Raw genomic sequence first — 24,182 nt, 5'->3', positions numbered from 1 at the left:
ATGTTATGTACTGTACAAGAACAGTTCTTACATACTCTTTATTTGCACATTAGACATATTCATTTATGTAATTTTTTTTTTAGCATTATATTAATTGATATTATAATGATGATTATTTTGGTCGAATTATTTGGGAAATGCCATTAATTAATTAATTAATTTGTTCTTAAACAGATAATTGTCTAGTGTTTTGCTCCTGACTTCTAAGTTTCATTAAATCCTTTCTACAAAATATCTTCTACCAATGTTTCAATTCCGTCACCTCACACTTTGTTGAATAACTTCTCAACTCAAACATCTCATCATTGTTTATTACCGCATTACTGTTTACTCCCTTTCAGCAGTTCACATCTTTGTTTGATTTTAAGTGTCTTACCTTTCATTACGAGCTAGAATTATGTTAGCCATTAGAATATTGCAATCGTTATTAAAAAACATAATAGATAAAACAATAGAAATATCTGATAATTATAATGCAACAGTTCACACGAACTGATCTCATAAATAATATATAACTATCAACCCATCACATAGATTACCACACCATAACTAGTGTGAATGACCAACTCTAGTCTCAAGCCTTTTCTTGTTTCTAGTTTGAATGTAATAGATTAATAAGCTATTTTACTTGATGTCTGTCAGAATACCTTTGAAAATTAATTGTTATCAAATTAATGATGCCTACATTTTAGTGTAGGCCTATTACTTCTAACTCAGTTCTTTACTTACTTTTTTTGGATGGTGATGTTTCTTAAGTTGTACAGTGTCATAACTGCTGCATCACTTTCAGAATTTCAATAAGAGATTGAAAATTGGACTTTGTCCAATTTATCATTTCTAATAATTTGTTTTGCATTGTCCTCATGGCTATGTATATGTCAGGGTTTTATTATTTGCTAATTTATTTATATTACCTTCATAAGGCTTCTAATTGAGACATTTTCTTAAAGCTAAGTAAAAAATAAGAAAATAAAAAAACAGATCGCACTCTCAACATATCGCGAGACCTGCCGGAGTCTCGATTCCCTTTTTTTGGACAATAGCAGAAATCCTCTTTTCCGCTGCTGAAATCAAATTGATCATGTTGACAACATTTCAATGTTTATATTTTATATTTTCAGACAAAGTTGTGATAAGTAAGTTTATTATCAGATAGATTTTAGTGCGTAAAAAAAGTACGTGTGTGTGTGCGTGATTGCGTCACCCGCTAACGGTCGTCACGTTGGACGTCAGTGGGTGAGTGTTTTGAAAGGAGATGGCTGGTTAGCAGCTGAGCGTTTGGGATTATACTACAGCGGAAACCTAGCCAGCTAGGTAGTTATTGTTTCTATTTTTAACCGTATCTACATAGAATATGAGCGTATTTATGTCAGTTATATTGAGATAACTACAGAAGTTACACAACTGTCTTTGAATATAATGTTAATAGTGTTGTAATGCACTGTTAGCAACGCCAGCTAATAAGCTAGCGTTAGCTGTTTTAGCTAGGTGTGCTAACATAGAAAACTAGCTATGTAATTTAGCCGTGGGCTGACTGACAGCAAAGTTATCAAGGTTTTGTTTTGTGAAGTGCAGTATTTACCCAGTGTTAATTGTCTACGATAACCGAGACCATACAGGCTCGTTTATCCTACATTCGGACAGGAACTCACACTTGAAGTCGCTGACAAATTATTTTGTGAACTCATAGCAGCTAGCTAGGTCGAAAATTGCTAGGAGCTGATCAGGAGCTCACACTGACTTGTTGATTTCGCCATTAACTAGATTATGAACGGTGAAAGATCCAGACCGGATTCCCCCCTGTACGGGTGATGGCAACGCGTCTGCAGTCATATGACAGTAACTCCAGTGACACAGAAACCTGGGAAGGAAAAGCAACAAGCAGACCTCGTAAACTTTGCAGGCATTCGAGGTGAGCCAAAAGGCTGGACTCAAAGGAAAAGTTCATATCAGTTATTGAATGTCGGTTGCTATTGGGACAGGACCGATATTGTACAATTAACTGTGTTAATCGAGAATTTCTTCATTGGAATTGAAATGTAGCAGTAACTGTAAATGATGTGTCAGGTGTATGATATTATATCAAGCTTTATAATAACATCCGTATACAGCATGAACCCAGTCTTATGATACAGTCTTGAGGATTTTAATGGTTATGCAACTTAATACACAGCAGAGATGGTTTACAGAATGCATCAAGCCCTTACCTCTTTCACATACACAAACCTCACTTTATACAGGTCATAGACCTCCACATGCACCTTATTGGGGACCTAACCACCAAAGTTGGTTTTGGAAATTTTTAAGTTATTTCTCAATTCATTGATAACATTCACCTAATTCAAACTGATAATCCTACCCAATTAAGTCCTTCAAGGAGCAATAGAAATGTAGTGTAGGGATGACAAGAAGAGTTGGGATCTGCATTTCTGTGTGGTCTGTTCTGCCCTGTTGAAGAGAGTACAGTACAGGAAGGTACAGACAATAGGAATAGTCTCTTCACTTGTGCTGTTAGCTATCTGTTCAGCGTGAGTGAAGAGGTGCTTCTAGTGGTGAACAATATTTCACAATTTCTTGCCTACTGAAGTATTATAGCTGTTGAGTAAGCTATGTGATGATAATGTGATGATGTGACGATGTGATGTTAAAAAATCTTACCATATGGGAAATAGCCAAATGGTATAAAGCATGACTTACTAATCTGTGCCTATTGCTTCTTCCTTTTCTCTTTTTTCATGAAAGTACTGGTTTGACTTCAGAGCTGATAGAAATGTGACTCAATCTTATTCTAAGCGTGTCCCATACTTTGTTAGTTAAATCTTAAGAATGTGGAATGTCTGGTTGTTACAGATGCTTGTTAGATTTCCTATTTAAGGTTGTTTGACTGACTCCACTGCGTAGTCATGATCATGTTTCGCCTTCTTGTCACTGTTAAATATTTGTGTGTAAATCAGATAATAAAGAGAATAATAGTGTAAATTTCCTCTTGAAATGAAAGGACAATTTTTGGTAGATTTATTGTTTTTCACACTTTGCAAATTATGTTAACATATTTGCAACTATTAAATAAAAAATCCAAGGAGCCTTCTACAGATTGTTAAGTATGCTTTTGTTTTGAAAAGCAGCAGTCACGCCCGAGCATCTCGAGTGAAGGCAGAACAGAGGAAAATGAGCCTGCATGGTGCCAGTGGGGGTTGTGACCGCTCACGTGACCGCCGCCGCTCCAGCGATCGTTCCAGGGACTCCTCGCATGAGAGAGAAGGCCAGCTCACCCCCTGCATTCGTAACGTCACCTCACCCACCCGCCAACACAACAGTGGTGAGTATGCATTGAAAGAATAAAAGGCTAATGTAAATGTCATGCTAGATTTTGGTAAGAGCTGGTTTGTCTGGATACAAAATACATGTTCTGAATTGATTCCTTTCAAATTTGGACTAAATATTAATAACAGCAGCTCAAAATCAAGATGAAATTTTATAGCATATGTATGTGTGTTATTAATTAGTCATTCCATATTTCTTGTCTGTGTAGACCGTGAACGAGATGGACCATCATCACGGCCTAGTAGTCCACGGCCTCAAAGAGTCTCTCCCAGCGGCTCCAGCAGCAGCGGGGTAGTGAGCAGTCGCAACAGCAGCCTGTCCAGTACTGAAGGCACATTCAAAAGCTTGGGAGTTGGAGAAATGGTTTTTGTCTATGACAATCCTAAAGAAGGAGGAGCGACAGCCACTGTTGGGAACCGAAACATTAGGACCTCAGAAAGAGTAACTCTGATTGTTGACAACACACGCTTTGTAGTAGACCCTTCCATCTTTACTGCGCAACCTAATACCATGTTGGGCAGGTACAAAACACTTTTACCACAATATCTTGGTGTGAATTATTATGTTATTAAGTAGTGTACACATTAAATTGACATGCAGATACATTACGTTTAATGGAAATGTCCCTGTTTCTTTGATACGGAGAACAAACAAAAGCTGCTTTATTTCAGAATGTTTGGATCTGGAAGAGAACATAATTTCACACGGCCTAACGAGAAGGGGGAGTACGAGGTGGCTGAGGGCATCAGCTCAACAGTTTTTAGAGCAATTCTGGTCAGTCTGTCTTTAATATTAGTTCTCTTTATTAATATCTATTACACTAGACTGAAAATATGAGGTTACAGTTCAACATCAGCACAAACCGCAGTCAAATAGGTCAATAAACATACCTTAATATAACTTTTTTTTTTTTAAATAATATCACAAACTTCATAAAATGACAGAATTTAGAGCAGTGATTATTTGTATATTGACTGAATTATAATCAGCTAATCAAATGTAATAAAATCATATCATGCACGATTTTGTTATTTATCTGAAAGCTGTAGTACAGGTGAATAGTAGAGATACAGATGAGTAAGGTATGATATGTTTCCAAAACAATAAATAAATGAATTTTATCTTGTGTTTTCATGTTAAGTAAATGGATTAGCTCAGTGTTTGTATGACCGTCTTCATTGTTGTTTCTTGTAATTGGCAGGATTACTACAAATCTGGGATAATCCGTTGTCCTGATGGAATCTCTATTCCTGAGTTACGGGAGGCGTGTGACTATCTATGCATCTCCTTCGACTACAGCACCATTAAATGCAGAGACCTTAGTGAGTATTTCCTCTGGGTTGCTAAAGCTGTTACACATTAACAGTGACAGTGTGAGTAAACAAGAAAGCAGCACAAGGCTGCCTTGTCACTTTCACCTTCCACAATCTTCCACAATGTCTTGCAACTAACAAAGCATAAAATCACCAGACTGTGAGCATTGCTGGTAATGGGTAGAAATATATTTCTCATAGTTTTTATTCATAGCTATTTATATTACAGTTACAGTTGCAAGAAAGTGTAGTTTCCTGCTGTTATGCATAAATTGGAATATGATCAGATCCTTGCACACACACAAGCAAAATATTTCTAAACTGATACAACAGAAACAGTCACAATTGTCCATGTTTTTATTGAACAATCCATTAAACATACAACATGATGGTAAAAGTTAGTGAAACTAAAGGTTTCTCACGTCTCTAAATGTCAACTGGAGTCAGGTGTTAGAAGAGCGGGGAAGTGGTTTACAAAAATGAAAGACCTATTAAGAGTTGCAAAGAAATCTTCAAGAGTTTCGATACTGATCAGTTCGCAGGAAGACCAATTCTGACTGGAGACAGTTTGGTGCTGTGGCTACTCTCCATAGAAATGGGCGCCCAGCCAAGATCAGTCAAAAAGCAGAACGCTCAGTAACGTGAAAAACAACTGTAGAGGACTTGAAGGATTCATTGGAGATGGTGAACATCTCTGTTCATCAGTCAGCATTACACAAAACATTAAACAGACAAGCCAATATGTCTGAGCAGAAGCTGTTCTGAAGAAGAATGGTCCAAATTTCCTCCTGGATGTTGTCTAATCCGCAGATATGGGAAGCACTTGCTTAAGGTTATTGATGCCAAAGATGGCTCAACAAGTTCTTAAAACACTTTTTAAGAACTTGTTTCCACCATCACTATGTCTGTTTAATAGATGTGTTCAACACAGACATGAAAGATCAATGTTTGTGTCTTATCAGCTTAGAAATATTGTGTTTGTTAGTTGTGACTTGATGAGATCACATTTAATGACCAGTATGTGTGGTATTCTTCATTTTTTTCTTCTCTGTTGTATCATCTGTGTCATCCCACTACCTCATACCCTCCGTGTGACAGCTGAACACTCTTATAAAGTCATTCCAACTCTAGTTCTCAATCTTCTTTATCAGGTGCCCTGATGCATGAGCTTTCCAATGACGGAGCTCGGCGACAATTTGAGTTTTACCTGGAGGAAATGGTTCTGCCTTTAATGGTGGCCAGTGCTCAGAGCGGAGAGAGGGAATGCCACATTGTAGTCCTTACTGATGATGATGTGGTGGATTGGGATGAGGAATATCCACCACAGATGGGAGAAGAGTATTCACAGAGTAAGTAGACACAAATGGACACGCACAGATCTGTCATTTACAAATTACATATTTTCTAAACAACATACTTTTGTTCTTCTCTTCACAGTCATTTACAGCACAAAACTGTATAGATTTTTCAAGTATATCGAGAACCGTGATGTTGCCAAATCAGTGTTAAAGGAGAGAGGATTAAAGAAAATCCGACTGGGCATTGAAGGTAAGTGAAGAGTTCAAGCTCGTACTGTAAAGGCCACTATTTGAGGTGCTGAACTTGCCAACTGTAATAGCAAGTGCAGAATACTACACATACACCGTGCTTATTTTATGCAGCAAGGCTTTTATAGGACATTTCCCATTAAGAAAATGGAGTAGTAAATAGATATATCACAGATAACACAGATATATCACTCATCTGCCTTTGTGCTCTGTCCCATTGGGAAGGCGAGAAGTATTTGTAACTGTAAACAGCAGCTGTGATCAAGCACACATACACTGGCCACTTTATTGAGGACACCTGTACAACCTAATGCTAAGCTCTAAATTCCATCCGTTATGTGAGAACTAGAGCTGAAATAGAAACATTGATTGGAAGCCAACTCTTGTCGATTTCTCACCAACATTAGATAAAACCCATCATTATTATTATGATTATGATTATTATTATTATAAACACATCTAATAGTTTTATCACCTCTGTGCCACGGACAGGTTACCCTACATATAAAGAGAAAGTCAAGAAACGACCAGGAGGTCGTCCAGAAGTCATTTACAACTACGTCCAAAGGCCCTTCATCCGCATGTCTTGGGAGAAGGAAGAGGGTAAAAGCCGCCACGTGGACTTCCAGTGTGTTAAGTCCAAGTCCATCACTAATCTGGCGGCAGCAGCTGCAGACATCCCCCAGGACCAGCTGGTGGTGATGCACCCTGGCCCCCAAGTGGATGAACTAGACATCCTACCTAATCATCCACCTAGTGGGAATCACTACAGCAACAACTACAGCAACGAGCCTGATCCTGATGCACCTTCACCTGCTGTCTGAGGGTACGCTGTGTCCTCTTTCAATGCCTCTGCCCCCATCTCCCCACCCACCCCCACTCCTCCTCTAGTCCTACTCCCAGCATGCTGCAGCATGGAGCGCCAGGGGCACCATAACCATATTGCCTTGACACCTCCTTTGCAGCCTTAGAGCCTCAAGACCTGGATGACTGTAGAGAGACAACACAAAGGACATGAGACTGGTGAAAAGAAGAGTTCACTGTTGTTTTGATTTTATTTTGTACTTGACCAAAGGAATTTATTTTTCTGTTTGGGAAAGAAAATCAGTAAAACACTTATTAACGTCCTTATTTACAATATTGTTGTACCTTAATTTGATGGTTTTCACGGAGCACTCCTGTGGTCGTTGTTTTCTCACAGGTTTTATTTCACTGATCATTTTGATTTTGATTCTCTTGGGTGGCCTAACTACTAAATGTGCTTTGGAGGGAAGAAAACAAGAGTAGGAGTATGACTTTTTGGTCATGGTGAAATTCAGTTATCACCACTTAGTGACATGATCTCCACTTGAACTGCTATCGGATGTCTTTGAATCTTGTAATGGGGTATGTAGTCATTGGCTGGATCTGATATGTGATGTTTTGCTCCTCCCGCAGCCAAGATATTAAGCAGAGCACAGGCAGTTGTGGTCAGAATCTTTTTTTTGTGCAAAGCTTGAAATTGTTGTTTAAAAATAAACATAAAATCATAAAATAAAGACATCCATACAAAAATATCGACATGTTTGATCCATGTACTTTCTAATCCCAAGACTCACTGCACTTATTTTTGTTGGATTATGTGTGACTGACACAAATTTTGGTCACTACCAGGTGCTGAGACCACTGTGTACAAGCTCCTAAACCCCTTTGGAAGAGTTTTTTCTGCCTTTATAGGGACAAGACATCCAAAGGGGCCTTTCGTAAGCCTTTGTTTCACACAAAGCTCTTCAGAGTTGAATTTCAATCTGTTCCTTAGCATCGTTAGCACACAATGTTATAGAAGCCATAAAACTGAACAAGGCTTTCAGTTTTGACCATCTGTTCTTTTTCTCCGACTTTAGCCTTTGTCACCCACAGTTGACCATGTGGTTTGTAAATTTTCTGCATTACTCTCCTTACATGGGAACTGCCCTGAGCTGGACCATGTGGTGGATGATAGTTTGCATAACTGCTTGTCTGTGACAGGCCTGAAATGGATACTATCCGTGCAACATTAGCTTGTTCTGTTTTACCAGATCTCTTGTACTCACCTATATGGTCCAGACAAGTTCTTGTAGTCAGGTAGCCGTTAGTGGTACAAGCAGAAATGACTGCTCTAAATATACAGTATGTAAATATTAAAGATGGATATTTTTTTGTAATGTTCTTGCTCCTGGGCCTTCTCTTCTGCAGAGTGTACACAGGTATCCTATACCAGGTATAGCAGTTTCTAGTAGATCTTGACCTCCTTCAGTCTGTCCTTGTCTATCTGCTCCTTATTGCTCATATTTTCAAGCTTTCCCGCCAGCAGGGTTTTTCACAGCAGCAGAGACGAGTGATGAAACTTTCTCCTCAAACACCTTCTGGCCTCCAGAGACCACAGTGGAGATGTCCGTCCTTTCAACCGGTGTCAGAAAACCAGCATGAAGACAAAATTCAAATGTCGTTTAACATTGGAATTGAATAGAATGGGAAGACAGCATGTTTCCAGATATTTTCTAATATTCAGTACTTAGTGATTTAAACGTTTTAAAATATTATTAATGTGCACTTATACCTCTTGTTGTCCGGTAATTCCTCCTCAGTCATTCGCTCACTTTTCTCAGCTCCTGCCTTCGTGCGATCAGGGATTTCAGACACTGTGTGGACTTCTGGTTTCCTTTCACCTGCAACATCGTGAGGCTGTAATATACTTTTACTTTTAATTTGTTTTGGTTGTCGGCAGATAGAAAAAAGGGTTGTCTTTTACCTGGTGTTAGTACACTCTGAGCCACTGTGTGTTGGGAGGCAGCAGATTGATGGTAACTCCCCTCAGGTCTAACACCAGATGGACTGCTTTATCAAGAAAATGTGAAACAACTTTTGTGTGAAGCAGTAAGTATATATTTGGTTGAATGATTAGCACACATTGTGGCAAAGGTATGGATAGTGATGGATAGTGATATAGGACTGTTTTTACTCACCTGACTACAGTAGTGATGGAGACTATGTACTCCACCTCTTTGGTCCAGGGATTCGTGAAACTGAACCAGCAGCTTCTAAGTGTGATGAATGAGCCGTCTTTTATTTTCAACTTGTAGCAGTTTGTATTGATCTTCTCTCTCATCTGCAGCACTTAGAGCAGACAGCGACAGGGGGGGGGATTCAAGGACAGGTAATAGATGAACTACACCCATTTTCAACCTTTGCTTCCAATTCCACCAGAGCAGACCAGACCACTATTCAGAGTAATCACAGTAAATGAAAACATTTCTAGTCTTGAGATAAAACTTGTATGTATATGTTGTAGAGACAGTTTTCATCCATCAGCCAAGTTCTCTCTGTAACACGCATACCTCGTCTGTGGCATTCTGCCAAATGAACAATGTCATCTTCATGAAAGTATTCATAAAATGAAGTTCCCAGCAGTTCCTGAGGCAAATAAGCCAAAATGGCGGTGGCCCTTGAAAAAAGAAGCATATTTAGAATAATCCTCTTCAAATCTACAAAAAAGGACTGAGGTGTGTGACACGCGTCTCGATGTGAAACCAAACTTTACCTTTGATCTACAAAGACAAACTTCCCGTCAATGGCATGACGTGAAACAAACTCCATGGGTTTGACGTTGACGTGACTCTGTGCTGGCTGAGAAACCATGTGAGGATGCAACCGGGCAACTGCAACTAGACAGTTTAAGTTACATCTACTGTTGTCCGGCTTGTTGTTTTCATCCAGATCCAAAGGAGACCAACTTTTTAAGTAACCGGTGTTGTGAATGGTGTAGAAGCCCTTACGATCTGCTGTGAATGAAGGGAAGTGTTCAGATGTATTCTAAACGTACTTAACGCTAATGCATGAGCATCAGACTTGGATTAATCAGCAGTAATTAATATATTGGTTCAGTGGAGGTTGCAGACACTATGTGCAGGATGCTACCATTTTTCTTTGAGCAGCCGGAAGAAGGATCCTCATCTTCCATGTTTTGGTTGCACTTTATCCGGCAGAAAAACGAACGTCTCACTCCTGAGCAAAGTTTTAAAGAACCAGAGTTGATATCTGTCTTCACTAAAAGACCCCCTGAAAACCAAAAATCAAAAAAACATAGCTCATTATACTTTACAACGTGAATAAAGCCCAAACTAGTACCTATCAGTACTAAAATATATAAGTAAATATATTTAAGATACCAGAGGACTATTAAAGCAATTTAAGTGGTTTAGCTTTCACTATATATTTGCACTTGTTGCACATAAATTTGGACTAACATTGCTCCATCATTTCTATTTCTTCTGTTGACATCAAGCTTGCATTTCTCACAAGGCACACTGGCCACTACTTTGCGTTACCTTTGGTGTCTATGAGGTTCTCTTGTGCTACAGTATCTGCTGAGGACAGCTGCTCCTTGACTTTGGCAATGTCTTTAGGGTGCAGGTAATCAAAGAGGCTCTGGCCAGTCAGGTCATTCTGAAGACAAACAGACACAATGCAGAGGGAGGAGTGAATTACTATCAACAATATTAGATTTGGATTTGAAATGTACACTTGGAAAGTCAAATATGAAGTATGTTGAAGTAATATTTAATATTACAGAAACACTGCACAGCACCTACCTGGCTGTACTTTAGGATCTTGTAAACTGATTCAGAAACAAACAGTATTTTTCCTCGATCACAGTCAAGAACAAAGAGAAAGCCATCTGCCTCCTGTGCACATTGGGTGAAGGTCAGACAGAGAAAAAGACAGATAAAAGCCAATTGTGTTTCCACAGGGACAGATCACAGGTTATAAGATTTAAATTATTAATCTGAAAACCATTCAGTCAGAGCTGACCCGAAGCTCTTAGTGGCGAAAAACAAGATTGTATTGTGATGTGAGTGCAGCCTGAGCCTTGATCTATTGATTTAGTGGTCCCAGCAGTGTGAGCTGAATAGTTGGACAGTTTTCCTTTGTAAATTCTTCCACCTAGGGAGACTAAGTGGTTTTTAGTTCATGTTCTACAGCTCTTTTTACACCCACAGTCTGATGGAAAGAACAATAATATTATTTTGCTGATGGCTGATCTACCTGTTTCCTCCCTAATGACTAAAAACCTTCAAAATCCTTTTGAACCTGCAGTAGGAGATTTTTAGCCACTTGAGGGCAGTGCAACAAACTGTAAATGAACACTTTAGCACAAGAAAACATCAGACTAGAAAACAAGATTTAACTACTAATCCACCTTCTTCCTGGTTGAAGATAAAATCCCACGGTGTGAAACTCCTCCATATCACAGCCAGTGAACTTTCTAAATTAAACCTTCAAATTATTCTAAACATAAAAAATACTTAATAATGTGGTTTTCTTTAGTGGTATCTGACCCATGGGCAAGGTTTTTCATTTAATTAACTGTGCATCATAACTAGAAAAAGACACAGCTTTGCTCAGAAGCATCAATGCTAGTTGCAAGTGTTTGCATGTGGCAGCTATTTGTGGGCTACGTTACAGCTACATAATGAGACATAAAGACAAAAATGTGAGGGATACAGAGCAGCAGTATTCATTGAACCAAGCAAAGCAAGAAAATGACTTTGAGTATCAACTTCTATTTAAGTGTCAATTTAAATATATTAGTATATAGTGAAGACGACTTACCCTCAGTATTAAGTGTTTCAGTTCCTCATCTGACAAGAATGCAAGTTTGTGATTAACCTCTGTGTCATAATTAGAAGCAGAACCTGCTGAGACACAATGTTAATCAACCATAAACATATGAATTCCCTATTCACATTTATGGCTACAAAAAAACAACCTCGTGAACCTCCCTCACCTTGTAACGTCTTAATGTGTTGGACCGCCATACGCAACACTGAGAGTTTGTCCAGCTTGCGTGACTTTGTTTTGCAGGCAGGCACTAATGATGCCAGCTCATGTATGAAGCTGTTCATCTTATCCCTGCGTCTCTTCTCTATCTGGCTGTGTGTTTTCCTGTAACATGAACACTAGGAGGTCATTTCCATGTTTGCTTCCATAAAAAGAAAAGAAAAGCAGCTGCGGCTGTTACCTGACTTGCTGCTCATTACAGTCCCTAGAAAATAAACACAATCGAAATGTTAGGCCTGTTAGATGATTAGACACTGAGTTCAGCAGTAAACCCAGACTTCACATAAAATAAAATGAATAAGTGAACCAAGGTACCAAAACCTGTGACTAAAATTAATGACTTTGTGCTGAGAGTGTCACTTTTTCATTAGATACTATTCTTCAATACACTTCAATACACACTAGTTATGCAGTGTGAGCCTTAATGAGCAAACCTGCACCATAATCCCATAATCCTTTACTATAAGTAAATCATTGTCAATGTTGTCACATTTATTTCAACTCTCTGATGCATAGCAAGTCGTCAGTGTGGCATTGCAGCACGTGAATTGTGTTTGCATGATGTCAGATCTATGTACAAATGTCACTTTATCAACGAAAGAAGTGAATATTTAATTCTACACAACATGTATCCAGGCAAAGAAACCAGCATACAGGTATCAGCATACAGGTATCAGCATACAGGTGTAATGTACAGTAGCATCATGTCCGTAGACTCACTTACAGGTATACAGAGGAGCTTTCTTTCCTTTTGCGAGAGAGGGTTTTGCCGGTTGTGCAGGTGGAGCTGCTGATCAGATTGGTTGATCGTGAGGACATAAATGTGCTCATCGTAGATGAAATGTCCATACTTTAATCTGTCTGGTCCATGTGGAGACAACTTCAAAGATGTACTGAGAGTACCAAATAAAACATACAAATGAAAGTTAGAAATCAAAACCTAAAGCAGCTGGTTAACCACAGCTGTAATAGCTTCCACTTACAGGACACACACCTGAGCAAGGTAACTAAGAATCAGACTTATATAAGAAGAAACTGACGCTCAATCAAGATATGAACCTTTAAAAAGAGTAATCGAAACCTCTGAGAGGTTAAATAACCAGCTTAAAGACATTATTTCAGAGGACATGTATGCTTAACTGAAGATCAAAATCAGCTTGACGTAAGGCACCATGCATTTGATAATAAACAGCATGTGATGTAACCGTTCTGCTGGAGGTCGTTATGTAAAAAGGCTGAGCGCTCAAATTAACGAGTTCTTCAAGTTTCATGTCTGCTATTCATTCTTAAACTGTACACTTTGTTAAATAATTAACAAATTAGTGTAATTAATAATTAGTTTCCTTTAAGTGTGAAATAAATCTAAACACTAGTAGCACACATTTTCAGGCTTAGCATAAAGGAATCCGAAAACAGAAGGATGGGTCAAAGTCAACCCAAAAGTAAATGTTGAGCAGATGGTGAGAGTAACCACACACCTGCTTTCACATTATCAATGTCAGTAATGCGAGCTTTATGTTGGCTCCAGGGGATTAAAGCATACTTTGGTCCTTCCAACACAGCATCATCATATAACTAAACATAATAATCCCTGTGTTTTTAGTCCCGTTACAGCTATTAGCCTTTTTGTCGGTTCATTTTCATTACAGCATCCCTGGTTTCATCAGCTGAAGTGAATCAGTGTTTATAGGATATTCTTGTTTTAGTCCCATCATTTGATTTTATAGATTAGATTCATAAACAGCATATTTTTTTACATTTTGCTTCGATGCAGTTTGTCTAAGTTGTTCTCACTGCCTTGTGTATACGCTGCTGGGAGACAGAAACTTGTGTAACAGCAGAAAGGGAGAAAAGTGGATCCGATTTCAGATAAGGAGAGAAAGGGCCCCTGGGCACAGACAGATAAAAGCCCCCCTCCAGGACCAGGACTGAAATAGGTGCAAAACAACCACAACTATTTCATTTTTAGCTCTTTTGTGGTCCTTCGTAGTCTCTTTTTGGTTGTTTTCTGTCTCTCTGGGATAGTTTTGATGATTGTGCAAATGCTTGTGGTCACTTCAAGTCTATTTTATGTTTGGGTTGACTTGACTTTGGTCATTTTTCAAATGCCTATGGCCATTTTGTGCATCTTTTTGGTGATTCTTCAACTATCTGTAGTTATTTTTGTCTAGTTATGGTTGTCACATGTCCAGTTATCTGAACAGTAATGGACTATGTTTATACACATTTATATATATCCAATAGCTATATCCAATAGCCACAAAGTAAAGCATCATTTTACACTTATATCAGAAGTCTGTCAAACTAACAATGAGATTCTCTAATGAACAGTGAGGATGAGACCTACTTTAGCTTTTGTTAAGAATCACAGGCTTGTTGTTTTAGTTCATTTTATTTAATTTTAACTACTTTACTGATCCTCTGTCAGTGAAGATTTTCAGTCGTCCAGGTGAAGTTATCTGGAAGTTGAGTCATGGCAACTTGACTTCCTTCTTATTAAAACATTTCAATACTCATCCAAGTATCTTCTTCAATCTGAATATAGTTGGTTAGAGCCCAGAAATTTAAGCTCCAGATTTGGTTTCACTCCACCCCCTGAAAAGGCTCGTTAGGTGAAATAATGAAAGGGGAGGTTGTGAAGGATGTGTACAACCCCTATAATCCCCTAGCGTGGGTTGTTAAGTGTGTCCAACCTGGTGCAGGTGTGAAATGGGCCTCATCTTTCTGGGGATTGATGAAAGGGCAGCATGATAAATAGGAGAAAGGTTGTGTCTGAGGTCTCCACCTCGTTGATTCGCACCTGCACGGCTTCCCTCACCCCTCTCTCAAACCATTTGTCTTCTCTGTCCAATATGTGAACATCACTGTCTTCAAACGAGTGTCCTCTGTCCTTAAGATGAAGGTTCACAGCTGGTTCAGGTCCTGAGGTGTTACTCCTCCTGTGCTATGCCATCTTCCTGTGTAGAGGCTGTTTGGTTTCTCCAATGTACAGCTCAGAGCATTCTTCACAGCCCCGGACCACATACACTATATTGCTCTTCTTATGCTTATGTTATACTTGGATGAGCAGTGAAACACATTCAACCAAACAAGAAGGAAGTCCAGTTGCCATGACTCAACTTCCAGTTTACTGATCCTCGTTAAACTATGTCTATTAGTAATGGTACTAGTAGTAGTAACAGTTGTAATTCTTTGCTGTGTTGCAGTGAGAAAGAAACGAGAAGAGGTAGAATGTATTCAAGACACTGATATTATTATTATGTATTATTGTTGTCATGAAAAGAAATCGAGTCTTCAGCACAAATGTCTGGTCCATCATCTCTTCTCACCACATGCTGGCAGCAGAGCACAGCAAACAAACTGATGAAAAATCTCCACATTGGAGATACTGAAGTACTTCAGGTCAGGAAGTCAGCCCTTTGTTTAAAATAATAGAAAAAACTCACTCATTTAAAGCTAGGATTAGAATCGAAGGTACATGAAGAAGAATGATTTATTCTCATCATCATTCGTCTATCTAAATTGTCTAAAATTACTAAAAATGTTGGTGGCTGTGTCCTCTCCTCTGTACTCACATCTTTTTCATCTTCAATACTCGAATATAACAATTTACAGAACACTTCCACACCTAAATCCTTTGCCTTTTGTTCTCATTTATACCTGCAAGCCCAGGTGTATTAGGTGTCAGACGAGAGCACACATCAGAGGCACAACAGAAGATACAGAAAACTCAGGATCTCCTTAACTAACACACCAACAATTCTGGATTGATGCTGGATGATTTTAATAGTTCGGAATATGCAGGAACAGGAATTTAGCTACATGGTTGATGTGTGTTGCACACAATTAGGCATGAACTAAGCTGGAAAACAAGGAAGGGTTTGTTGAAGAAGAGCTGTGGTCTGGCTTTTGCTTGTGGGAATGTGCAGTACTCACTGACCCCACAAACAAAATGCAGTACACATCATTTACAGAGACGTTATAACATCTTCAGGCCTTGAGCCAGTCCAATGTCACTACAGTTCACAAAGAGCACTGAGTTCAGACCCAGCACAGGACTCCCCCTTCTGACTCCACCTCTGCTTCCAGACTGAGTTTGTGTGGTCTCATTTTCAAGAACAGAGCAGCTGTGAAAAACCCGCAGACAAGTTTGTTCAACATGTTGATGTGAAGTCTTTTAGCAGTACAATTACTGTATATAGCAGATACCAAATAAAAGCTTATTGATACTATGGAAAGGGACACAAATAGACAGGGCAGTTTAGTATTTAAACCTCATCACTACAAATAAGCCACAAGTGGATCTTAAAACATAAAACGTAAACATAAAACTGTGATTCAAATAAATTCATGAGCCAGTTATGAAAGTCACTGTTTGGCTTTTTGGATGTTTTTTTTTTAACAGCTGGGCAAGTACAGGCTCCTGTGTCATCTAATTTAATATAATTCTGCCAGAGAGAGATGTGAACGAGCAACATTACACCTTATTTAACTCCAACCAAATCCAACCATCTGCTCTTTTTGTAGGATAGAGTGTCAGTGCACCTCATTATAACGTGTCAAATAAATGGGAAATGTACAGTCCTTTCTGAATCCTGTTGGCTCTGCTGCTGTTTTCTTTCACTTCACAGTTTAGATTTCACGGTTAATACGATCCCACTTTATCTGTTTAGATAGAAGATGTTGATCAATTTCAAAATAAGCCATAAAAAACAACATGAACTATGTGACTCTTTTAGCCTAGGATAGGTTAAAACATGTTGAATATACAGAATATTTGGGTGTGTATTGATTCAGTTCTAAGATTTATTTCAGTGTAATCTTCATCTGTCTTGACTCAAAAGGGCTGATTGTCACCATGAACTTTAGTGTAACCAATCTGGAATCTGTCAGGAGTGAGTCATAAGACAGAAATAAAACAAAAAAATAAATGTTTGGCATTTCCAGGGACATGCTGGGTTTGTGATATCTGGGTTTCATGGTGAAATGTGTTTCAAAGAAGCTCTGGAAACTTTGATCGGATGATGACTAAACGCTTTTATTGTCTGACCAAGTCATGCTGGTGAATAATCTGTGACTGTTGAATTAAAAAGGCTGAATCTTGTGGTTTATCTGATGAAAAAATAGTCAAAACAATGAAATCAACCAGATGACAAAGATGGTGGGATATTTTAGTAATACAGTACATTTTGGAAGAACACATGCAGCCAGTATGTTTTTGATTTTTGGAAGGTTTGCTCTGTCTTTGATATTCTCTGAATTAACTGTGCTTTCTCTAAAAATGAAAACAGGTTTTGTTCTGGTTTCTAGAACACATGTTCTACCTTATTCATCCTACGGCCAGATTTTATATCTGTACCATACATTTTTATAGAAGAACAACAGCAAACCCAGTTCTATGTATGAAATAAAAAATTACATTTACATATATTTACATATTTTATACATTAGGAAAGCTGGCAATATGTGTTTTAGTGTTTTAATTAAATTATGTATTACTGGTTTTACTGTATTTGACTGTTTTTACATGTTCTTGTTGTTTTGTTTACTAATAAAGATTAATACAAAAAAAAAAAAAAACACCATGTGGAGCTCACTAAGGTGAAAACAGGTGAAACTGATTCAACTACAGTTGGGCCTGGTCATGGATAAGACACACTTTGCCCTCGCAAGCAGTAATTTAGTTCTAATATGAGTTTTCAAACCCAATTTAAATTAAACAAGTTAGCTTGTTTTCCGGTGTTGCTAATTAGCCTAATTCATTCTCCATAGTTAGGAAGAACTGGTTAGCTAATGCTAACAAAGATGGAGGATGTGGGGAGCTGCGTTGGGGCTAATATGAAAGGAATATATGCACTTGTCCATGGAGAAAAGGAAAATGATCTCATCAAAAAGCATCAAAAAGGTGAGTTAAATACATCTGAGATGTGTCTCTGCTTGTTTTCCAGTTTGTAACCCCTTATTTATTAGCATGCGCTAGGCTACATAGCTAACGTTAGCCACCGGTTTGTCTTAAAGTTTGACATCCCAAAAAGTAATTTAACGCTTAAAGTAGTTTCAGATGTATCTGAATAACTCGTAAAGACCGTCTGAATTACTTTCTTGTAATCGGTTTATTTGGATGATACAATATTAAGTCCACTGAACGACAAAAACAATCATAACAAAGATGGCGGCCGCCGTCTGTATAGAAAAACAAGGATCTGAGGTTCTTACAACCTTAAGTCTTTTTAAACTACTAGGGGTTTTTTTGGACCTGTTTAGTGAATGTATTTTAATATAGAGCTGAAATAAACTGTTAAAGTAATTTCTTATGCAAATAATGCCAAATGTTGCTTTTAACCTGTGTGTTTTCTAAATGAAACCTGCATCAACATTAAAGTTAGTACTTCTGTACATTATGTGGTTGAATGTCACCTCAATTTTTCCTGCAATATAACACACGGCCCTACTTTATTTTACCATCAGCGTGTCAGAGTTTATTCATCAGAGACGCTTCATAACATAACTGCTGACCTCATCAGGGTAAGTGTGTTTAAATGTTCCCCATAATTCACCCTTTAGACCCAAACTGAAATGTAATTGTGGTCACATTAAAGAGATAACCCACCCCCCTCTTTCTGCACCTTTGGAGTCTGGTTTCTGTAGTTAGTGATGCCTGTTTCCATGTCAACTCTCACAAGAGGCCCCACCTTTCATCATATGCACTTGTGTCGAGTGCTCTCCTGTCTGCACATATTGATCAGGAGGAAATTCCTTATTTGCACACAGAGTAGAGGTTTGTACTGGATGAGGAGCAGACTTCCAGCATTTCTTTAGCTTTTGTCCTTAGAGAACCAGGCTTGCACAAAGCTTCTTTTTACATTTTATTGTGTGTGTCTGTGTGTTTTTAATGTTTGTGAAAGTGTTCTTACAAAGACATGGATATCTGTAATGTTCTATATTCAAACAATGACCTTAGGGAAAGAGAGAAATTAGAGGACTGGCTTCTGTTCTGTGGTCACAGCTCTGTTGAGTGAGATTCCCCCAAAGAGCAAGTCCTCACTTCAAAGTCTGGACATATGATCTTTGATTGTGTGTCTTTGATCAGCATCATCTCTGGAGCTATTTACTGTGTGACATTTCAGGTGGTGACCAAACTTCAGTAACAAGTGTAGAAGTGTAGCTGCTGAGAGAAACTAGCAATGTTTTGTGGCTCCACTTTGCTTTTCTTTCTTTGGATTAGTGTCAAACAGCATGAAACTCTCTTGGGAAAGGGTTGTGGCTGAAGCAAAGGAGGGAGAGGGCTTTGAAGTCTCACAGCAAGGATACATCAGTCTCCTCTTTAAGATGTGGTTTTTACTCTTCAGAAACATAATGGCCAACAACACAAGACTTTAAACTTCATTTTACATTTTAAGCTTTACATGTTGATGCTATACTCACAGAAGTTTTTAGTAGGTAACACACAAACGAAATACCTGCCTGAAACAACCCAAAAATCTTTGTTGATGGTGGTATATTGTTTGAGGTACAGATAATATGATTAAGCTATCCAGTAGTCTACTGTAATTTGAATGACAGAATCTTTCTTGATTCTTCGTCTGATGGCTTATCGCACACTTCTAACACTTTACAAATGGGCAAGTCAAAGATACCTTCAGCATATTTTCAGTCTGCTGTTTTGGAGCATTACAGATTCTGTGTGTGACAGTATCAAATGCATTCACTCCTAATTCATAACCAGGAATTTGGAAAGTGTGCCCCTAGACTATTACAGTCTTTATTTTCTAATTCTTCGTCTTTTAAACATGCATGTCCTTGCATTCATTGCATTTTTACCATTTTATGAACCAAGCTTTAAGAAGAATGTTTTTATCACGTTGCACAACTCAAGTGATTGAGCAATTTGGTTATTTTCTTGTGGCAGCTAATTCACAGTTGGGGCCCAATTTTCATAATTTTGTCTCTGTAAACCATCACAGTGTCTTCGAAATTACATAATCCAGTTGGGCTTTAAGTGTCAGCTTAAAGGGTCAGGTTTAATTTAGTCGTTTATGAACACAGTATGCCTAAGGTCAGTCAACTGACAAAGGCCAAGTCTTTCACCTGACATGAATTCAAATGAGCATGCATTTAACTCTTAATCACTCCAACACAAGAACAAACTGAATTCAGCAGCAGGAAAACCTTGCAGAGCATGACCAGGGAGGAAGCCCAGCACCTAGAGACATCTACTGAGGTGTCATCCAGACTGCATGATGGGATGCAGCACACATTTTATCTTGACTTTCATGTTTTCATAAACATTTGTCAGCCCTATTGTTTACACTGTCACATGGTGGAGGCTCACCTTTGTTTCTGGGGCAGGTCCCCAAAATTAGCTTGTGAACTTAGGGTTACGCAGCTAGTGATTATGATTCTTCTTAAGGTACTTCTCCAGAAAGTTAGTGTAACATCTTCTGTGATGGATGATGTAAACATGACTCTGTGTTTCAATAGGAGAAATGCTATGACCCACAAAAGTGCTGTAACACAATCCATTCCCATTGTACTAGGGGGAGTACAGCAATTGTTCAGCAGAAAAGATCTTGTGATTTTTGCCCCAAGCACAGTCCATTCACTTTTATTGAAAGGAGGCTAATTCAGTGAATTCCAGAAACACTTAGACGTCTTAATGAGTTTTTCTGTAACAGATACACCAAGCACACCCATGAAATCCCTCTGTTCTGCAGGATGAGAATTGTAAGTGTGTTGTTGAAGAAGATACTGTAACTGAGCCAACGTCCCTCACTGTAAAACAGCTATCCTTTGCTCATGTAGGGGTGTGGCACCTTTTGCCACAGACCCCCTGAAGCTGTTGAATGTTTGAGAGATGTAGCGTGTTTGTTTGTGCTTTTTTTGTTGATTGAACATAGTGAACATCATATCTGTATCATCAACATCAGTATGTTTCCATTGTGATGCCACTGGCATGATATAAGACTTTTAGTATTATATTAAAGCTGCTTTTCTTTATCTAATACATATATTATGATTTATTATTTATTCTCTTCACAACATAATTCTCTTCAGTTTTCTACACAGTGACATACGAAGCATGGTTTGCATCTACTGAACACAATACTAGTGCATATTTCACCTGTGGGCTAAGGATGTGTCCTAATCCCATCTAAAAATAGTAAAGATGAAACTTAAACCCAAAATCTCATGACACTGAACAAGAGCCCTGACTGTGATGAACGTCATTGCACAGGCATGTCAAGGTTAAATTTATTACACAAAAATAGAAATGTTTCGACCTGGGAGAGTGTTAGGTGTCATTAAATGTACGTCTTGGTGCAGTATTGAGCATACCGGCAACAACTAGCTCTGTTTGTTTTGTTGTCTTGTTCGTCTTGAGTGAGACGTTCTTAGACAGCAGTGAGTTTGTGTGTTTTTTTTTTGTTTTTTTTTGTTTTTTTTTATGGTATGAAATGTTTTGAGTACAGAACATAGTTTTAGCATGATTTTGTATTTTGCAAACAGGCGCTGTTACTGTCCCATTGTCAAAACTGGATCTTGTTTCTATAAACAATGTTTCTCTGAACAATGGAGGAAAACTGTAACCTAGACATGTTGACCTGCAAAGCACCAAATGAACATCCCACTGGACAGCTTTGATTGTGCCAGTAAACTGTAATTTTCTGCAGTGAAAACCTGGAATATCTGCTGTTACTGGCATATTCAAGTTGGCCATAGACACAGAAAGTTTTTTTTTCCACCAAGGCTAGGGTAACAGGAGATAAATCAGACATTTTCTTGGTATGATTGTTTGATATTGTTATGCATTGTTTGCATACTTCTGGTGCCAATGGTAAGCTAAGACAAAATAACAGTCTCATCACTTAGGTTTTTTTTCTGAAATGCATTAGGTGGGGATAGTAGAGTAATTATATAGTAATTAAATAGTAGAGTTCTGCATCTGTGCCAGTTTACTGTCTCTGTGAAATGAGGAAGGTGTGATGCTTAAGTGTTTCCGTACATTCATAAAGAAACATTTATAACATGAATTGGAGTCGAGCAAGTCGAGTTGTTGTGTGATAGGATGTAGGTGGGACACTTTCAGTGGACCATCACTGCGTGCAGCTCCAGTGTAGTTGGTTGGGGTCAATGTGGAGGTCAAGTCACAAAGATGTTGCTCACATGAATCTGAATCCGTAATTGTAACTATCGTGTTATACAGTATATGCTCAAGACAAACAAAAAAGCACTTCTGGTGCATGTTATACATCACTGGGGACATCATATTAAATATCATGTTCTAATACTGAGGTGGTGGCAGCTGTTTGAAATATTACTCTGAGCAACATTCTGCTATTAATTTGTTTAGTTCAGTGTAAACACACAAAGCTGTCGTAGGGAAAGGCCAACTAAAAGGAAATAAACCAGGTTCTCTGTCTAAAAGATCTTCTACTTTATGTCCTTGTAGCACTTTTATTGTAACACTCTATGAGACACTGAAAATATCGAGCATTATCCCTGTATGTAAGAAGTATCACGTTTTCACTCTACCTTCCAGCGTACTATAAACACTTAATTTCCAACATGGTAAGACAACACGTCTTACAAACTAGATCTGAGCGAACATAAATCGGCCCTTAGTGCCTCTTTAAGAAAGTAATTGAAAGGTGACGAGGCCTGTTGGTGACAGATCTGGGCTACGTCTGTTCCTACTTGAGGTGACAGGCATGAAGAGAGGCTGTACAGTAACCCACAGCCAAGGTCCGGGGGTCAAAACCCGGTCTTACAGGATTAACACACCTGCCACTAGCACAATGAGGCCTAATGAGCACACACTGGCTGCTCCATCCTGTTGGCAGGAGGCCAAGTGCATTCAGAGTGGCTCACACCTCAGCGCCGGTATTGAAGTCCTGACTCTCGAGTCAATACCTTCATTAGTGACTTCATGGCAGATCACTCTCTGAACAAAGGCTGCCAGGACCACTAAGTGACACATTCCAGGGATTAGGAAGCTCTGGCAGGTTTGTGCCGTTCAAACTTTTCTTTTTTCCCCCGTTGACATGCAAGGAATTTGCTTCACCAGCAGGAAAAATTAATACATGTCACTGCAATTTGTTTGAGGATGTGATTTATTCTTTTCTCTCTCTTCCATTCAAACGATTTGATGTAGATTTATGTAGTTTTGACATATATCACCTTATCAGCGTAAGTTGTATTTCTCTGATTTAAATGTCAGGACAACTTTTGGCCACCCCAAAAGGTGGATTTTTTGTCTGAAGTCATTCCATAGTGGATCTGCTTCAGCCACCTTGACACTGTCCTGTAGGATACTTTGATAAATTGGGAATTCATTTTTCCCTCTATGATGGAAAACTGTCCAGTCTCCACCACACTTTGCCTCTGGGATGATGTTTTCATGTTGGTTCCATGGTTCCCTTTTTACACACGCATGCTTTCTTGGATGAATTCTTACTTAATATTAATTCAATCAATCAATGTGTTGCTCCTGCACTGGTTGCCTCTCCTACATCTCTCCTACCTTTGTGTTCCTAATCCTCTCTTGCTGCTTCAGCTTTAACGGGAAACATTCAAAACAATTGAAATACTAATTGGAATTAGTCATGCTGGTCTGCTTTTTCACATTTCCCACATGTGTTTTTTATAAAGTTTTAACCTCTGGTCCAGCTTCAGACTGTTGACTGTTCAGGATGAGGTTGAGTCAACAGTATCTACATTTACATTTAATCATTTAGTCATTTGACAGATGTTTTATCCAAAGCGACTTTCAATGCGCAGGGCAACAGCACGTCTTCCACTGCTCACAGATACGACATCAAGAAACTCTCTGTTCAGTCCATGAAGACTGAGGGAGTCCTGCTGCTTAAACTGTGCACACCCCCCTATCGGCTCTTACCTCCCTGCTGTTCACCTTTGCGACCCCTTGACACGAAGAGTCAGATGGCAGCCATGCTTCACTAACTTTAACTTCTGATAATGTGACCTATGCATCCTATGATGACCCCTGAACAAAGACTGTGACATTTTGTGACATTGTCGTTAGCATGCTCAGGGTTGTGCGTTGTGTATGTTGACACACACCAGTAATCTATAATGAAAGACCCTTTTTTAATGCAATGATAATGGAGACAAACTGCTG

General features: G+C 38.7%; 2 protein-coding genes across 2 annotated transcripts; one reads left to right on the top strand and one right to left on the bottom strand.

Annotated features, from left to right (window-relative positions):
• The first annotated feature begins 1,224 nt into the window (after window positions 1-1,224).
• Window positions 1,225-7,757, top strand: btbd10b (BTB (POZ) domain containing 10b). The gene is made up of 9 exons (XM_026378957.1): window positions 1,225-1,314; window positions 1,765-1,912; window positions 3,126-3,319; window positions 3,533-3,845; window positions 3,996-4,098; window positions 4,526-4,646; window positions 5,789-5,986; window positions 6,075-6,185; window positions 6,677-7,757. Exons 2-9 carry the CDS (start codon window positions 1,812-1,814, stop codon window positions 7,006-7,008), a joined length of 1,473 nt encoding a protein of 490 aa, XP_026234742.1. The 5' UTR covers window positions 1,225-1,314; window positions 1,765-1,811; the 3' UTR covers window positions 7,009-7,757.
• arntl1b (aryl hydrocarbon receptor nuclear translocator-like 1b) lies at window positions 7,078-12,874 on the bottom strand. The gene is made up of 10 exons (XM_026378668.1): window positions 12,768-12,874; window positions 11,991-12,148; window positions 11,816-11,898; window positions 10,795-10,887; window positions 10,531-10,648; window positions 10,121-10,261; window positions 9,744-9,984; window positions 9,541-9,647; window positions 9,169-9,319; window positions 7,078-7,174 (listed from the first exon to the last, which is right to left on the bottom strand). Exons 1-10 carry the CDS (start codon window positions 12,872-12,874, stop codon window positions 7,078-7,080), a joined length of 1,296 nt encoding a protein of 431 aa, XP_026234453.1.
• Between the last annotated feature and the right edge of the window lie 11,308 nt (window positions 12,875-24,182).

This window comes from Anabas testudineus, chromosome 3, assembly GCF_900324465.2.
Source record: "Anabas testudineus chromosome 3, fAnaTes1.2, whole genome shotgun sequence".
Taxonomy (NCBI): Eukaryota; Metazoa; Chordata; class Actinopteri; order Anabantiformes; family Anabantidae; genus Anabas; species Anabas testudineus.
This window is presented reverse-complemented; position numbering and strand designations above follow the sequence as displayed.

Excerpts from the sequence above, each read along its gene's own strand:
- arntl1b (XM_026378668.1), bottom strand. The coding sequence starts at position 12,874 with ATGAGCACATTTATGTCCTCACGATCAACCAATCTGATCAGCAGCTCC. Across the intron at positions 10,262-10,530 it reads GAACCTCATAGACACCAAAG|GGGGTCTTTTAGTGAAGACA; the intron begins GTAACGCAAAGT and ends TTTGGTTTTCAG. Across the intron at positions 9,648-9,743 it reads TTTGTCTTTGTAGATCAAAG|GGCCACCGCCATTTTGGCTT; the intron begins GTAAAGTTTGGT and ends TCTTTTTTCAAG.
- btbd10b (XM_026378957.1), top strand. The coding sequence starts at position 1,812 with ATGGCAACGCGTCTGCAGTCATATGACAGTAACTCCAGTGACACAGAA. Across the intron at positions 3,320-3,532 it reads CACCCGCCAACACAACAGTG|ACCGTGAACGAGATGGACCA; the intron begins GTGAGTATGCAT and ends TTGTCTGTGTAG. Across the intron at positions 6,186-6,676 it reads AATCCGACTGGGCATTGAAG|GTTACCCTACATATAAAGAG; the intron begins GTAAGTGAAGAG and ends TGCCACGGACAG.